This window comes from Gekko japonicus, unplaced genomic scaffold (assembly GCF_001447785.1).
Source record: "Gekko japonicus isolate JY-2015 unplaced genomic scaffold, Gekko_japonicus_V1.1 scaffold2232, whole genome shotgun sequence".
Lineage (NCBI taxonomy): Eukaryota > Metazoa > Chordata > Lepidosauria > Squamata > Gekkonidae > Gekko > Gekko japonicus.
In genome coordinates, this window is record NW_015161470.1 from 118,757 (window position 1) to 134,357 (window position 15,601).

Sequence of the window (15,601 nt, forward strand, 5' to 3'; positions counted from 1 at the left end):
TACCCACTGAGCTAAACACAAGGTCTTGTGTTTTACTGCTGAGTGTGCTTCCTACAGCTCGAAGTAAATCCCCCCCCCCCGGTGAACTTAAAAATGTCCCATAAAGCGGGAGGGGGGGGTTCAAGAAAATAAGTGGTTTGAAAGCGGATAGATAAGTTTTGGAAGATAAGATTTGAGGGCGGGTACATAGCTATGAGGAAATAGAGCCAAGCAGGAATAAAATTAGAAACGCCATTTCTGGATTTAAACATTTTGAGATAAATGCAAGCTCTTACTGCACTAGTAGTGAACTTTAACATGTTCAGTTGGTCTGTAAAAGGGGTCAAGAAATAAAACCTTCAAAATAAGAGAAAAATTTAAAAAAAATTATTTTGGGGGCTAGCTGGTAAAAAAAGAAAAGTGTACTGTTGGAATCGAACCACGACTTACCGCCTAGTTTTTTGTGCACAACCTGTTGGAATTATTTAAGAATTAGCGGAGCAACGGCTCAAAAATGTCTGCATTAGGTTGACAGCGCAACGAAACCAGAAAGGAGGGGTTAGAGCAGCAAAGAACAGCATTCATTTAAACCAGTGTTGAGTGGCTATGACAATGGAGTCACTACCAGAGGGCGGGAAACATATGCAGACACTGATTTTTATACTGGCGCACTGCCAGCATGAAACCGGATGTAAATGTAGACAGTTTGTTGGGGGATGGGAGCGAAAATGTCAGGAAACAGGCAAGAAACACATGTGAATTCGACCTAAGTGACAGCCCTTCAAATACTTGAAGAGAGCAATCATGTCTCCCTTCAACCTCCTCTTCTCCAGACTAAACATTCCCAAGTCCCTCAGCCTTTCCTCAGAGGGTTTGGTCTCCAGGCCCCTGATCATCCTCGTCACCCTTCTCTGTGACCCTCCATTCCATCCACATCCTTTTTGTAGGGAGGCCTCCAGAACTGCACACAATACCCCAGGTGTGCCCTGACCAATGCAATGTACAGCGGGACTATGACATCTTGCAATTTGGATGTTATGCCTCTGCTGATACACCCCAAGATCACATTAGCCTTTTTTGTTTCTGCATCACACTGGCTGCTTATATTTAACTTTCAGTCCACCCGTAGCCCAAAATCTTGTTCACACACGCTGCTACTCAGAAGTGTATCCCCCATCCAGTATGCATGTTCCTCATTTTTGTTACCCAGATGTGGAACTCAGCACTTATCCTTGTTAAGTTGCATCTTGTTCACATCTGCCCACTTTTCTAGCGAGTTCAGATATCATTGAATTCTATGTCTATCTTCTGGTGTGTTCGTTGCTCCTCCCAATTTGGTGTCATCTGCAAATTTAATGAGTAACCCCTCCACACCCTCATCCAGATCATTTATAAAAATATTGAAAAGTACCGGGCCCAGAACTGAGTCCTGTAGCACCCCACTGGACACCTCCCTCCATTCAGATGAAATGTCATTGACAACTACTCTATGAGTGTGGTTCTCCAACCGCTTCCCTATCCACCTAACTATTCTACAGTCCAGTCCACAGTCCTCTAGTTTCCCCATCAGAACATCATGGGGAACCCTGTCAAAAGCTTTACTGAAATCCAAGTTAACAACATCAAAAGCATTTCCTCGATCCAGTAAGCTCATCACTCAATCAAAGAAGGAAATGAGGTTGGTCTGGCAGGATCTGTTGAGGACGAATTCGTGCTGACTTCCCTGAATCACCAAGTTGTCCTTTAGATACTTGCAGATTGATGCCTTTAAAATGCTGGCAGATTGATCCCTTTAAAATAAAATATATTAGGAGCATTTTAAAGGCTGATATATATTATAGACTCCAATCCCATTAAGATTAGCTGTGACTAAATGCCACTGAAATCTATGGAAAAAGTTAGCTACAACTAATTTAACTCTCATTGTCTTCAACTGGATTTACTCAGAAATAACTTTAGTTGTAACAGATTTATTTCTTTATTTTGCGGTCAAGTCACTGCTGATTTATGGCGATCCTGTGGGGTTTTCAAGAGATGTTCAGAGGTGGTTTGCCATTGCCTGCCTCCATGTCACAACCCTGATATTCCTTGGTAGTCTCCAAATACTAGTCAGGGCTGGCCTTAGCTTCCAAGATCTGATCTGATCAGGCTAGCCTGGGCCTATCCAGACCAGGGCATCAGATACATAGATTGTCTTTTAGTAGTATCATGAACTAGGGGTTAGATGGTAAAGATATGACTTGAAAGTTTTAAAATTTATCTTTGGCCACAAGTTTATGGTTTATAATACTTGGCAAGGGTGCTAAGATGGTGATTATAATGACAAACATACTACCTTGATAAGCCATCACTTTCCTTTCAGGTTTTCTGGGACAGGTTGTTGCATTTCTAATGCACTCATATTAGGATCTGTCAGTTGCCCTCATGGGTGAAGATCAGTGTTCCCTCTAAGCTGAGTTAGTGTGAGCTAGCTCACAGTTTTTCAGCCTCCAGCTCACACATTTTTGTTTTAGCTCAGTAAGGATGGCTCCAGAACAAACTAATTTATGCAGTAGCCAAATTGCTCACTCACAACTTTAATCCCAGTAGCTCACAAAGCAGGATTTTTGCTCACAAGACTCCACAGCTTAGAGGGAACATTGGTGAAGACCCCCTCACCCCTGCACTGGCTATTCTTATCTCATCCCTGAATCTCTGGTAGCACAATCTCTGCTTCCTTCTGATATGGTTGCCAGTTAATATTGCATATCCTTTTTGAAAAAATACTCCATCCTCCCTGCCTCCCACCTCTGATCCTCTTGTTGTGTGTTCCCCCCCACAGCATGTGATTGCCATCCCGTGGGTGCAGCTGGAAAAACCTGTAATCAAACCACAGGGCAATGTCCCTGCAAAGATGGCGTGACGGGCATAACTTGCAATCGATGTGCCAAAGGTTACCAGCAAAGCAGATCTCCCATTGCCCCCTGCATAAGTAGGTGGATGCTCTTTCTGAAATCTATACCATAACAGAACTAATCCTGAGTTTGGCCTGTTTACTAACAACTGACTGGATACATTCATGTAGTGTTTTATCTAGATAGACTGTTGACTATTTTACACATTACTGTTTAAATGGGTACATGTTATGATCCCATATCGTTACCCACTGTAAGTGCATTTCTTTTTGAACACATGCACTTTTTAATTTCTAATTCATTTACATAGTGCAAAGCTGGGCCTAACAGCAAGCGGAGAAACAGACAACAAGTACAGCTTGAGTGGGTATATACTGTGGGTCTGTAATGTGTAATCATTCAAAATATAACGTGCAGTGACCCCCGCATGTTGTGTTTGTGGTGCATTTTTGCATGCATTTATGTATATGACTATATGGATGAATTTTGTGCATCTCATTGGCCACTCTGGTTAGGCTATATGAATACAATTAAATGGCAACCCGATATTTCCAGCCTGATTCATGTCTGGCCTTTGGAGCTACTTGATATCATTAGCAGATCTGAAATGAGCCACTGAGAATCAATCCTGTTAGTGAGGAGGATCCTATCACATCCTACCCTCTACTTCCTCCAGCTTATGAAGCTTTTCTGACAACAGAAGAACCACTTAAGTTAGAGAGCATCTCCTTACATTGGAAGATGACTTCAAACGTTGCACAGTGGAATGGTAAGACAGCCGTAAGATCCACCCCTCCTTTCTGTATTGGACACTGATTCATCAGCAAGCACCCATCCTGTGTTCTGTCTTGGTCACACCGGAACTCAGGGAAATGATTTTATAGGCATATAGACACTGGTTGTTACTGCCAATGATGTTTGGTAGTTCCAAAGGTCAGCTTTGAGGTGTAGAAAAAATGTTTTTAAAAAATCATGTCGCATGTTAGATTTGTTGAGTGGCTGTTGGTTGCTGTAGGATCATGAAACATAAACAATTTCCTATTCACTTTTCCTTCCCCATTGTTGTCTGTTGTCACTGCTGTTTTCGATTATTTTATGCTACTTGAGACATTAAAATTATTGAAGCAGGCCCTGTCTCCATCTGCCTTTAAAAATATCAAAGCAAAATCCCTAATAACCTTGGAAAGCAAAAAAAGGGCTGCACCTGGAAACAAAGAACAGCCACATCATGCCCATCATTGAGTTCCCTTGGTGCTAATGCAGAAATGAAAGGTTATGGTTGAAAGAATTAAGTCTTTGTGGGATGCCCAGATCCTGCTCCCAATATGCATTTCAAATAGCCTTGAATAGACATCAGCAAATTTGAAAGTACTCTGAAAGTACATGTGGTCTAAAGGCACAAAATGCAGCAACTTTGTTCAAGCTATGTTGATCTTACCTTGGGTTGCCATCACCCAGAAGGAGCCTGAAGTTCCTGTCCTCCAGAATTACAACTGATCTTCAGATGACAGAGCACATTTTACCTGGAGAAAATGGCTGCTTTGGAGGGTGGGATCAGTGGCATTATATACCCCTGAACTTCACACTCCCCAGGCTCCACCCCCCAAATCTCCAGGAATCCCCCCCAGAGTTGGCAACCACAGTCTTATCAATGCCTGGATGGGAGCTCTATGCATGCCATTTTGAGTTGCACACAGGACGAGTGAGAGACAAGAACAGCACATAAATAACTACACCACCACATCTATTATTTTGCACTTTCAGGATTACATATGAGGGTCAATTAATGCATAATGTGTTTTCATCAACATTTTGTTCACAAGAACTGGAGGAGAGAAGCAATGGAGTCATTTAGCTTTATTATCATTTTATGTTCTGTATACACAGATTTAAACAAAATCCACAGTAAATTACCTTATTCATATGTTCAAAAACTGGGTACAATTAATGTATGGAATGGGGATCAGAACTGAAGCAGCAAGACCTACCCCCTCTCCAATTTCCATGCATTGATTTTATTTTTTCCACACAGCCTAAAAGACTCTATACACATGAAGGCTAATTTGAGCAAACTCTACTCTGTAAAATGCTGGATATAGATTTTCACGTAACTTGTATCAATGAATGATCAACACATGGCTGTTGGGAGCAAAGCCAATATGTACATTTATGATGATGCATAATGATTGTACCCGGTTTTTAGAATGTCTAAATAGGGCTCCACTAACCAGCTTTACCACCCTTTAAAAGAAAGACTATAGATTGGCGCTGAGGCCAGGTGCTTATTAATTATGCTAAACTGATAATAGTAAATAGTAAATTCTGATGGTAATAATGGTAAATTCTGGGGGAAATGCTAAATATAGCTCTCATATGCAGTGATCCACTGGATATTTTCTACCATTTTAATGCCTATTCAGGAACACTTTATCCACTAATGTCCTAGCCTTATGACCTATTGAATTTTGTTTTCTGAGTTGCCATTGACTATATTTCAAGATAATTACATCTGTTTCTAAACCCCCACACACACAAAAAGAAAAGTAATTACTGTTGGAACCAGAGATTGCTCTGGAAATATGTGGCTCTTGTTTTGATGCTACCCTGATACATCAAAACCAATGGAGTCATTGCTGTTTGCAATGCCATCCAGATGGCAGCCTCAGTGTCCAGTTGCTATTGCCTGCTTTGTTCTGTGAGAGTGCCCAGTAAGCTTTCCTTAACTGGAGAAAATAACTTCCTCTTTGTCACTGTTTATTTTTCTCTTTGTCTGTCTACTTTTTCTTCTTCCCCACAGAAATTCCTGTTGCTCCTCCCACTACTGTGGCCAGCAGCACAGAAGAACCTGAAGGTATGTTATTTCTTTTGCTTTTAACCTATTCGACTTTCTTCATAAAATATCTCTTCTGTAATAGGAAAGATTTACAACCGAAATTGTAGCCAATATTAAGTAGAAGTAAATGAGGCTGAAAATCATCCAGAGCTTTTTATTGGGGGGGGGGGGTAGCATAGTCACATCCTTGTTAAATGTATTCTTCATTTTAGAATGATATAAGCAGCATTACAGGTTAAGAGTTGATCCTTTCTTAGCAAAAGAATAAGATACTTACATGGTATTTCATAAAAATATTACAACATACCAGGCCCGTAGCTAACAACTTTTTACTCAGGGGGCCCATGTTTTGCTCGGGGGGCCCAGTATGATCGAGCCTGCCAAGAGGTAGATTACAGTGGAACACAACACAACCACTTGCTCTCACAGTGGGCAGCAATCCAGCTCAGAGGTTCACCTTGCCATTAGTTTAGCAACTTTTGATGCCTCACATTGGGTGTGTACACGCACACACACTACTAAAAAAGCCTGCATGGAGAAACACCAATATTAAGTAGAAGTAAATGAGGCTGAAAATCATCCAGAGCTTTTTATGGGGGGGGGGGGGTAGCATAGTCACATCCTTGTTAAATGTATTCTTCATTTTAGAATGATATAAGCAGCATTACAGGTTAAGAGTTGATCCTTTCTTAGCAAAAGAATAAGATACTTACATGGTATTTCATAAAAATATTACAACATACACTGCTTTCCTAGAATATGTAAGTCTCTTGAACGCTGCTGTACACTCATGTAACCTAACCTAGAGGATCAGCTGATTCCATAAATCTTCAGCTGTACCCAGTCAGATGAGTTTAACTTCCCAATCAGGCTAGGAATGAGAGGTCAGTCCTATAACTGGGCTCCCATTTAGAAACCCTTGACTTCAGTTATGCAGTAAAGGCTCTCAGAATGGGAGCCCAGTTAACCTATGTATCCTCTAAACTGTGACCTTTTAAACAGGGTAGGTTCTGTTTGACTGAATTTGGACAATTGGTTTCACACCCCGTTCTCTGTGTATTCTTTTGCTTTACAAATCTGTCTTCATCCCTTGAAACTATAATATTACCTGCAACAGAGAGCTTTTGAATGGTAATAGCTAGCAACATGCCCATCAGAATTACAGACGTGGTAAGTATGGCAGCCCACAGCATATCATGGGAAGACACCACTGCTCCCAGGCTAGGAAACAGCAGGGATCAGGACTTCAGTGTAGATCCCTGCTTTAAAGCCCAGCTTCTGGCACAGATATTTCATAAGGGGGGAAGAGGGTCAGCAGTGCTTCCCTGTGTGATTTACAAGCAGAGATGTATTGCTTCCTCTGTCAGCTGGTCATCTAGGAGTCTTCCACGTGTTTTATCTGCCCCAAGTTCTATGTATTTGGGGAGTATTTTTTTCCCTGCCTTCCCACAGCACTGTGGTGCATTCGTGCACTGACCGTGGGTTTCCCAGGTTTTCTCTGATCTCTCTCAAACCTGCTTATCTCCAAAGTTTTTGGGAAAGATTGCAGTAAAACCTGGATAGCTGTTGTGTAGCTGGGAAAATTCAGATTTCCTGGCCCGCATGGCAGCCATGTTGTCCCCAACAGCAGCCATTTCCTCCTCCTGCCACCAGTGGGCTTTTTAAAAAGTTGGCTCTAGAATGTCGTTATATCAATATACCATTGTAACAATAGGTATACCAAGTTCTCTGAATTATAACCTTTCATTTATTTTTTTTAAAGTAGGATCTTTGCAAGGGAAGGGGCTATAGATTTACTTTTTTTAAAAAATGAAAGCTGGGAATTCAAAGAAACTAAAAGCTCTATTGTTACAACAGTATAACAACATTCTCTGTTACAACAATTACAATGATATTCTAGTGCTGACTTAAAAAAAAAAACATTGCAAAAGCCCTGGTGGTCCAGGAGAGGGGGTGGTAGCTACTTTCGAGGGATTGGGGCAGAGAATCTGCCACGTGGGAGTCCGGTTGATGATGTGCTTTATTTGCAGCACCAGCAACAGGGAAACTACAAAATCCTTTCCCCGTATGGAAGAAATCAAACAGAGGGAAACAAAAAACTAGCATTTTATATAAAATTAATAAAATTCCCATCATTATGCTGCTATAGTGGTAGTGAAGAGGGAGCCCATATAGGTGGCTGGAGATCTCCACGGATTACATCTCCAGGCGACAGATATCAGGGCTGGTTCTGCATTGGCTTTTCCGTCCATTATTTTAGCAAACCCACGTTGGAACAGAAATTCCCCTCTGCATTGCATGCTGCTTTCACTTCCTTTGATTATCGGATTTTATGGTACCTTCTGCATAAATTTATGGCTATTTTATGGCCGTTCAGGGGTGACTTTGCAGCCAGTATGGCATTGGCCTGGGGTATTTGAATGTGTCAGGGCTTTTTTTGTAGAAAAAGCCCAGCAGGAACTCATTAGCATAATAGGCCACACCCAACAGCAGAAACTCATTAGCATATTAGGCCACAGCCCTGACAGCACAGCCCATTAGCATATTAGGCCACACACCCATGTTACCAGAAGTGTGGTCATCCACACTTCTTTTGCTTCTTATTCTGTTGACCTTGTTTGTGGTCAAAACCCAGGGCTTTTTTTTGTAGCAGGAACTCCTTTGCATGTTAGGCCACACACCCCTAATGTAGCCAATTCTAATGTGTTTCTGCTGTTGGGTGTGGCCTATTATGCTAATGAGTTCCTGCTGGGCGTGGCCAACTTGGGAGCCAGCCGGAACTCCGTTCCTGTGCGTTCCTGCCCAAAAATAGCCCTGAATGTGGTTTTGAACTGCACTTTTCCCTCCCAGTTGAGAAAATGTGGAACAAATGCTAGATGCAGAATCACCCCAGGTCAGCTGGGGGGAGCGTTTGACAGACTCCTTCCTCTTTGCACATTGGATCCTAGGATCTCTCCCCACACCAATGCCAATCTGCAGGCAACTTGGAGGGCAGATAAAGGGCCACTTCATGGAGGTCTGCAGTGACTTTGATATGTCTAGCTTGCGGGGGGGGGGCATTGGACACACTCCTGAACCCGCGGCTGTGATTTCCCCAAAGAGTACTTTCCTGGGGGCACCTGCTTTGGGTAAATCAGCCCCCCTAAATCCAATCCTCACTAAACTTGGAAGACAGGTAGAGGAGAGTCAGGTGGAAACTTGCTGCAAGTCTGCCATCTCTAGCCCATGGGGGTTGCATTCCAGCATGCCCTGAAGTCACAGACTACACAAACCATGGACTGGTCTGTTAAACAACAAAGTCTGTGAAAATTTGTGATCCGTGGTCCGTGAAACCCATGAACCATGGACCAATATGACCCTCTATTTTTCTGGTCCATTCCCATCCCTACTCTATACTCCCTGTCACGTAACCTATTTAAAGTTTAAACCCCAGCAGAAAGCAGGGGTTTAAACTTTAAATAAGTTACGAACTGATAGGAACTGGTTTGGTTCATGAACCAGCATATCGGTTTGTGATTCCGTTCATGGTTCAGCCATGAACTGAACCGCAAAAATGCGGTTTGCACCCATCCCTAGATATAAATGCTATTTGTACCTTTATACCCTCCCTGGGTCCTCAGTTCTGTAGAGAAAGTGCTGCTCAATGTCTACTGTTGAAGGGATGTGAGGATTACAGCGGGTTTGGCTATGCTTTTTCTATGGTGGGACTTTCTCTGTGGAATGCTCCATCTATGCAAGCATGTGTGGGCTCTCAGCTGCTGTTCTTCTGGTGACATGTTATGACATGGCTTTTTCAGAAGGCTTTTTTGGCACTAGTTAGTGCTTAGGGAGTTGTTTTTCACTGTAGAGTTTCTGCTTCTTTTCTTCAGCTGTATTTCATTATGGCTTTGCTGGGTTTTTAGCTTAGGTTTAGCATGATTTTTTAGATTTTTTTTGTTAGCAGTAGCATTATAGGTTTTGTGATTATATACTGCACTATGTGTCACTTTGGAGGAAGATAGACAGATAGACAGAAAGATATAAAATTTTAAGTACTTTTTATAGCCAAGAATGAATATTGCCCCAGTTTAAATAGACAGGGATTATGGGATGGGGGATTTACATTTGGGGCATTTTTGTCTTCCTCTGCAGCTTGTGTGTATGTGTGGGGAGATATTGTTGTGGGAGTCATCTCAGTCTGATTGTTCTGTAATTGTCATTCTGCAATCCACCTAGTCTTTCTGTCTGTGGCATATTGTACCCAGGATTGTGTAGGTATTTCTGTGGATTGGAATATATCACAGATAGATAGATAGGTAGATAGGTAGATAGATAGTGCCTTGCAGCTGTGGAATGGATAAATGGATAAAAAGCTGCAGTGATATAAACAGATTAATCCATGTGATGAACATTGTGTACAAAGCTGTGTCATGAATCTAATATGACCTGCCTCTTTTCTAATGTACCTGAATTCCACCTTGCAGATTTCCCCCCAATGGCGACTATTAGTTACATTCCTTTCTGACCACAAATGCTTTCCTGGTGCATGGAATTGCTGCTTCCTAAAAGATCTGTGTGCATGCTTGGGCAGACACCAGAAATACTGACTGAAACTATTCTTTGCTGTGTTGTATGACCAGTGTTTCCTGAAGAGTTTATTATGTTCCTGACATTTCCCACAAAAATTTAGAACTAGAATGATGTCAAATATAATCCATTCTGTCTCCGGTAATCACTAGGTTTCATTTGTAGCAGTTGTTATACAATGTTGTTGTTGTTGTTGTTGTTGTTCAGTCACACAGTCGAGTCTGACTCTTCGCAACCCCATGGACCACATCACACCAGGCCCTCCTGTCTTCCATCATGCCCTGAAGTTTGCTTAATTTCATGTTCGTTGCATCAATAACACTGTCTAACCATCTCATCCTTTGCCGTCCCCTTCTTCTTTTACCTTCAATCTTTCCCAGCATCAGGGTCTTCTCCACTGAGTGCTCCCTTCTCATTTGGTGGCCAAAGTATTTGAGCTTCAGCTTCAGTATCTGGCTTTCCAGGGAACAGTTAGGGTTGATTTCTTTAAGGATTGACTGATTTGATCTTCTTGCAGTCCAAGGGACTCTCGTCTTCTCCAGCACCATAATTCAAAATAATCTATTCTTTGGCGCTCGGCCTTCCTTATAGTCCAGCTTTCACAGCCATATATTACTACTGGGAATGCCATTGCTTTGACCATATGGACTTTTGTTGTCAGGGTGATGTCTCTACTTTTTATTATGCTGTCTAGGTTTGCCATGCCAAGGAGTGATGGGGCCGGATGCCATGATCTTAGTTTTTTTGATGTTGAGCTTCAAGCCCACTTTTGCGCTCTCCTCTTTTACCCTGAGCAAGAGGCTCTTTAGGTCCTCTTCACTTTCTGCCATTAGAGTGGTATCGTCTGCATATCTGAGGTTGTTGATCTTTTCCCCAGCAATCTTAATTCCCGCTTGTGATTCATCCAGGCCAGCATTTCGCATGATGTACTCTGCATATATATTAAATAAGCAAGGTGACAATATACATCCTTGTCGTACTCCTTTTCCTATGCTGAACCAATCAGTTGTTCCATATCCGGTTCTAACTGTTGCTTCTTGACCCTTATACAGGTTTCTCAAGAGACATGTGAGGTGGTCTGGTACTCCCATCTCTTTAAGGACCTGCCATAGTTTGTTGTGATCCACACAGTCAAAAGCTTTAGCATAGTCAATGAAGCAGAAGTAGATGTTTTTCTGGTACTCTCTTGCTTTCTCCATAATCCAGCGAATGTTGGCAATTTGATCTCTAGTTCCTCTACCTCTTCGAAACCCAGCTTGTACTTCTGGCAGTTCTCTATCCACGTACTGTTGAAGCCTAGCTTGTAGGATCTTGAGCATGACCTTGCTAGCGTGTGATATGAGTGCAATTGTGCGATAGTTTGAACATTCTTTGGCATTGCCCTTCTTTGGGATTGGAATGTATACTGACCTTTTCCAATCCTGTGGCCACTGTTGCGTTTTCCAAATTTGCTGGCAAATTGAGTGCAGCACTTTAACAGCATCATCTTTTAAGATTTTGAATAGCTCAGCTGGAATACCATCACCTCCACTAGCTTTGTTGTTAGTAATGTATAGGATACTATAGGCTTTATAGGATTCTTTGTTGTTGTTGTTTCGTTGTTGTTCAGTCACACAGTCGAGTCTGACTCTTTGTGACCCCATAGACCACATCACCCCAGGATACTAGGTTTATACTTAAGGACCAGTTCATTCCAAGCTCCAAGCTTCATTTCCTATAGGTTGCAAACCTTAATGGCAGCCTTGCACACTTCCCTTGCTCAGAGGCTAGATTTTCCCTTCGTTTTTCTTCTCTTTCTGCCTGAGCAGCCCTTTTCTTCCTTTCTAAAGAACAATGGCTGTCCCACCCTGTCACAATATGAAATTTTGCTGCTGGCTCAGCCCAGGGACTTGAGGGAAGGGTCAAGATCCCCCTTTAAATTAAACCACTGAAATGGCACTCAAGACTTTTTAAAGGTTCAAAAATAACAAAATATTTTATTCAACATAGAGGGGAGAGGTCAGGTGAAATCAGGGGTAAAAATTCTGAGGTAAATCAATATAGGCACAGACAACAATTCATATGCTTCAAGCAACTGAGAGTTTCTTAAGCTTTCCACAGTGAGAGGCTTTTGTTTTAGTGTTTCCTAAACACTCCAGTATACTTTCTTGAATGTATTTGGCTCTTTTCATTTCCAGAAGGCAGGGATACTCTGTCCAGTACCCAAACACTTTCACTAAACACAACAGCACTCTTGAGGTTTTTTTTTCACTGACTCTTCAGGATTTAAAAGGCAGTTTCTAAACACATCGGACCAGGGATCACTACACTCCTCAGAGCTATCTCTCTTTTCCAACTGGGTAGGGAATGTTTTTTCTCACTAGAAGATCTATCCCCTTTTCTGGCCTGAATGGGAGTCTTCACCTAACTACCCACTCCTCCTGCCAATATTCCCAATACTCCATCTGTGTTGAACTGCTCTCACTCAGAGCTAAGCACAACCTCTGTCAGTACTAAATCTTTCTCTGTCAGGACTAGATTCAGACTCATCAGTACTAGACTCTTCTCAGCCAGGGCTGAATTCAGCCTGCCCTGTCCTCAGCATTCAGCTCTCAAGTCTTTCTCAGCTCAACTGATACTAACTAATGAGATCTCTTGGAGCACCCTGTCATTCAGGGCTCTCTGGTTCTGTGAGGAATTAACCCTTAACATTCCTTTACCTGTTTACAAAGCACTTATAAGATTTTAAAGTGCAGTCCATCACAGCAGCATTGTCAAGAAACGAAGGGGATTTTTGAGCTTTTCATGGCTCATTTCATGGTGCATTTTCATGACTCACAACCTCTCCATATAATCACGCAGCTGTATCATGCAGCTCAGATAGAAATGAGGCAACAGATTCCTGTGAAAAACTGGTGCATTTACTGGTGTGCCCATTAGCTTGCTGAAGTCTGCAAGCACATCATCTAATTTTTGCCTCCTGTCTGAGATACAGGGTACTTTGTGATTATCTCTGTTCCATCCTGACATGGTGAAACAAAAGTAATGGGAGAATTTTATACAGCCATAGTGGGTTCTGATAGCTCCAATATAGAGAGAAACACAAAATGATCAACAGCTCCTTGTCCCCTACCTCTTTCTTTAATGGGAGAGAACCCCAAACAAGAATATTTCACAATGGAGCCCTCTTACAATGAAAGAAGTCAAAGAAGATTGGATTGCTGCCCCTGACTCAGCATTTTCACACACACTAAATAATGTACTTTCAATCTACTTCCAATGCCCTCTGCAACTGGATTTTACAGTGTGAAATGGCAAAATCCACTGGCAAATGGTCACGGAAGTGGGTTGAAACTGCATTATTCAGCACAGGGGTGTCAAACTTGTGGCCTGTGGGCCAGAACCAGCCCGCCCAGGCCTTTAATCTGGCCCGGGAGTGGGGCTCTCTTCTCTCCCCCCCTCCCCTGCCCAACCTGGCTGTTTTCAGCTTGAGCTGCCTGGGAGTATAAAGAGCCAAGGGCAGGGCTGACTCTGAGAGCAGGAAGCAGAGGGTGGGGCTGCCAGACTTCCCAGCCACCCCTCCAAGCCTTTGTGGTCCTGGTCACAGTTGTTGTTGTTGTTGTTGTTGTTGTTGTTATGGTTTATATCCCGCCCTGGAGCTGAGGGGCTAGAGTTAGGGTTGTGCTTCTTTTTTATTTTAAAACTGGCTTTGCAAAATCCCATAATCTCCCTACCTTTCCAGTTTAGGCAGGCATGTTTTAAGGGTGGCTGGGAAGGTTTGGGACCAGCCAGAGTTAAAATATAGAGTTCTGTAAACTCAAGGGACTCTGATTTTGCAGAGAAATACTAGTTTTAACACACACACACACACTCCTAACGTGGAGCTCAAATGGAATAATAGCAGAACAAGTGCTGAAGAGGACACCCAAAATTATTATCTCAAACCACCTTGTAAAAAAAAAAACCCTGAGACCCTGGAGAGCCACTGCCACTCTGAGTAGACGGGGGGGGGGGGGAGAAGCTTGCAAAGCTCATCCATTTCATGTTCTTCCCCTGGGTCCTAGGCTCAGACCATTTATATTTTTAGTTTATATTTCGGGATGGGGGAAGGTTTGGGGCCAGCCAGGATTAAAATATAGAGTTCTGCAAACTCAAGGGGCTCCAGTTTTGCAGAGAAATATTAGTTTTAACACACAAACACACACTCCTAATGTGGAGCTCCAATGGAATAATAGAAGAACAGGTGCTAAAGAGGACACGCAAAATTATTATCTCAAGCCACCCTGTAAAAAAACCTCCAAGACCCTGGAGAGCCACTGCCACTTTGAGTAGACCTGGATGGTGGTGGTGGGGGAGAAGCTTGCAATGCTCAGCTGTTTCATGTTCTTCCCCTGGGTCCTAGCTCAGACCATTTATATTTGTAGGACTAACCACAGTTAAAATATAGAGTTCAACAAATTCAAAGAATTTTGTAGAGAAATATTAACCCCTAATGTGGGCTCCAATGGAGTAGCGGGGGGAGAGAAGCTTGCAAAGCTCATCCATTTCATGTTCTTCCCCTGGGTCCTAGGCTCAGACCATTTATATTTTTAGTTTATATTTCGGGATGGGGGAAGGTTTGGGGCCAGCCAGGATTAAAATATAGAGTTCTGCAAACTCAAGGGGCTCCAGTTTTGCAGAGAAATATTAGTTTTAACACACAAACACACACTCCTAATGTGGAGCTCCAATGGAATAATAGAAGAACAGGTGCTAAAGAGGACACGCAAAATTATTATCTCAAGCCACCCTGTAAAAAAACCTCCAAGACCCTGGAGAGCCACTGCCACTTTGAGTAGACCTGGATGGTGGTGGTGGGGGAGAAGCTTGCAATGCTCAGCTGTTTCATGTTCTTCCCCTGGGTCCTAGCTCAGACCATTTATATTTGTAGGACTAACCACAGTTAAAATATAGAGTTCAACAAATTCAAAGAATTTTGTAGAGAAATATTAACCCCTAATGTGGGCTCCAATGGAGTAGCTGCTATAATAGCTTTGTTTTTCTGTTTCCTTTATAACATTTATATCTCTGTTACCTGGCATTTCATTTTATGACACACTAGTAAGCAAAGCCCGTCGTGGCGGTAGACGACGGGCCCTAGATAGGAAAAAAGCGCGAGTGGAAGGGAGGAATGGAGAAGAGGAGGTAGAGAGAGAGAGAGACAGAGTTAGAAAGGGGGGAAAGAGAGAAAAGGGGGGGAGACAGAGTGGGGTTAATGTTAGTAATTTGGAAAGGAAGGAAGGAAGGAAGGGAGGAAGGGAGGAAGAAAGGAAGGAAGGAAGGAAGGAAGGAAGGAAGGAAGGAAGGAAGG

General features: G+C 42.5%; 1 protein-coding gene across 1 annotated transcript in view; it reads left to right on the forward strand.

Moving 5' to 3' along the window:
• The window catches only part of LOC107125679 (netrin-1), a 123,626-nt gene that overhangs the window by 41,082 nt on the left and 66,943 nt on the right, over nt 1–15,601 (forward strand). Inside the window, exons 3-4 of the mRNA XM_015429131.1 lie at nt 2,801–2,950; nt 5,671–5,724. Coding sequence (XP_015284617.1) covers nt 2,801–2,950; nt 5,671–5,724 — 204 coding nt within the window. The remainder of the gene's footprint in view (nt 1–2,800; nt 2,951–5,670; nt 5,725–15,601) is intronic.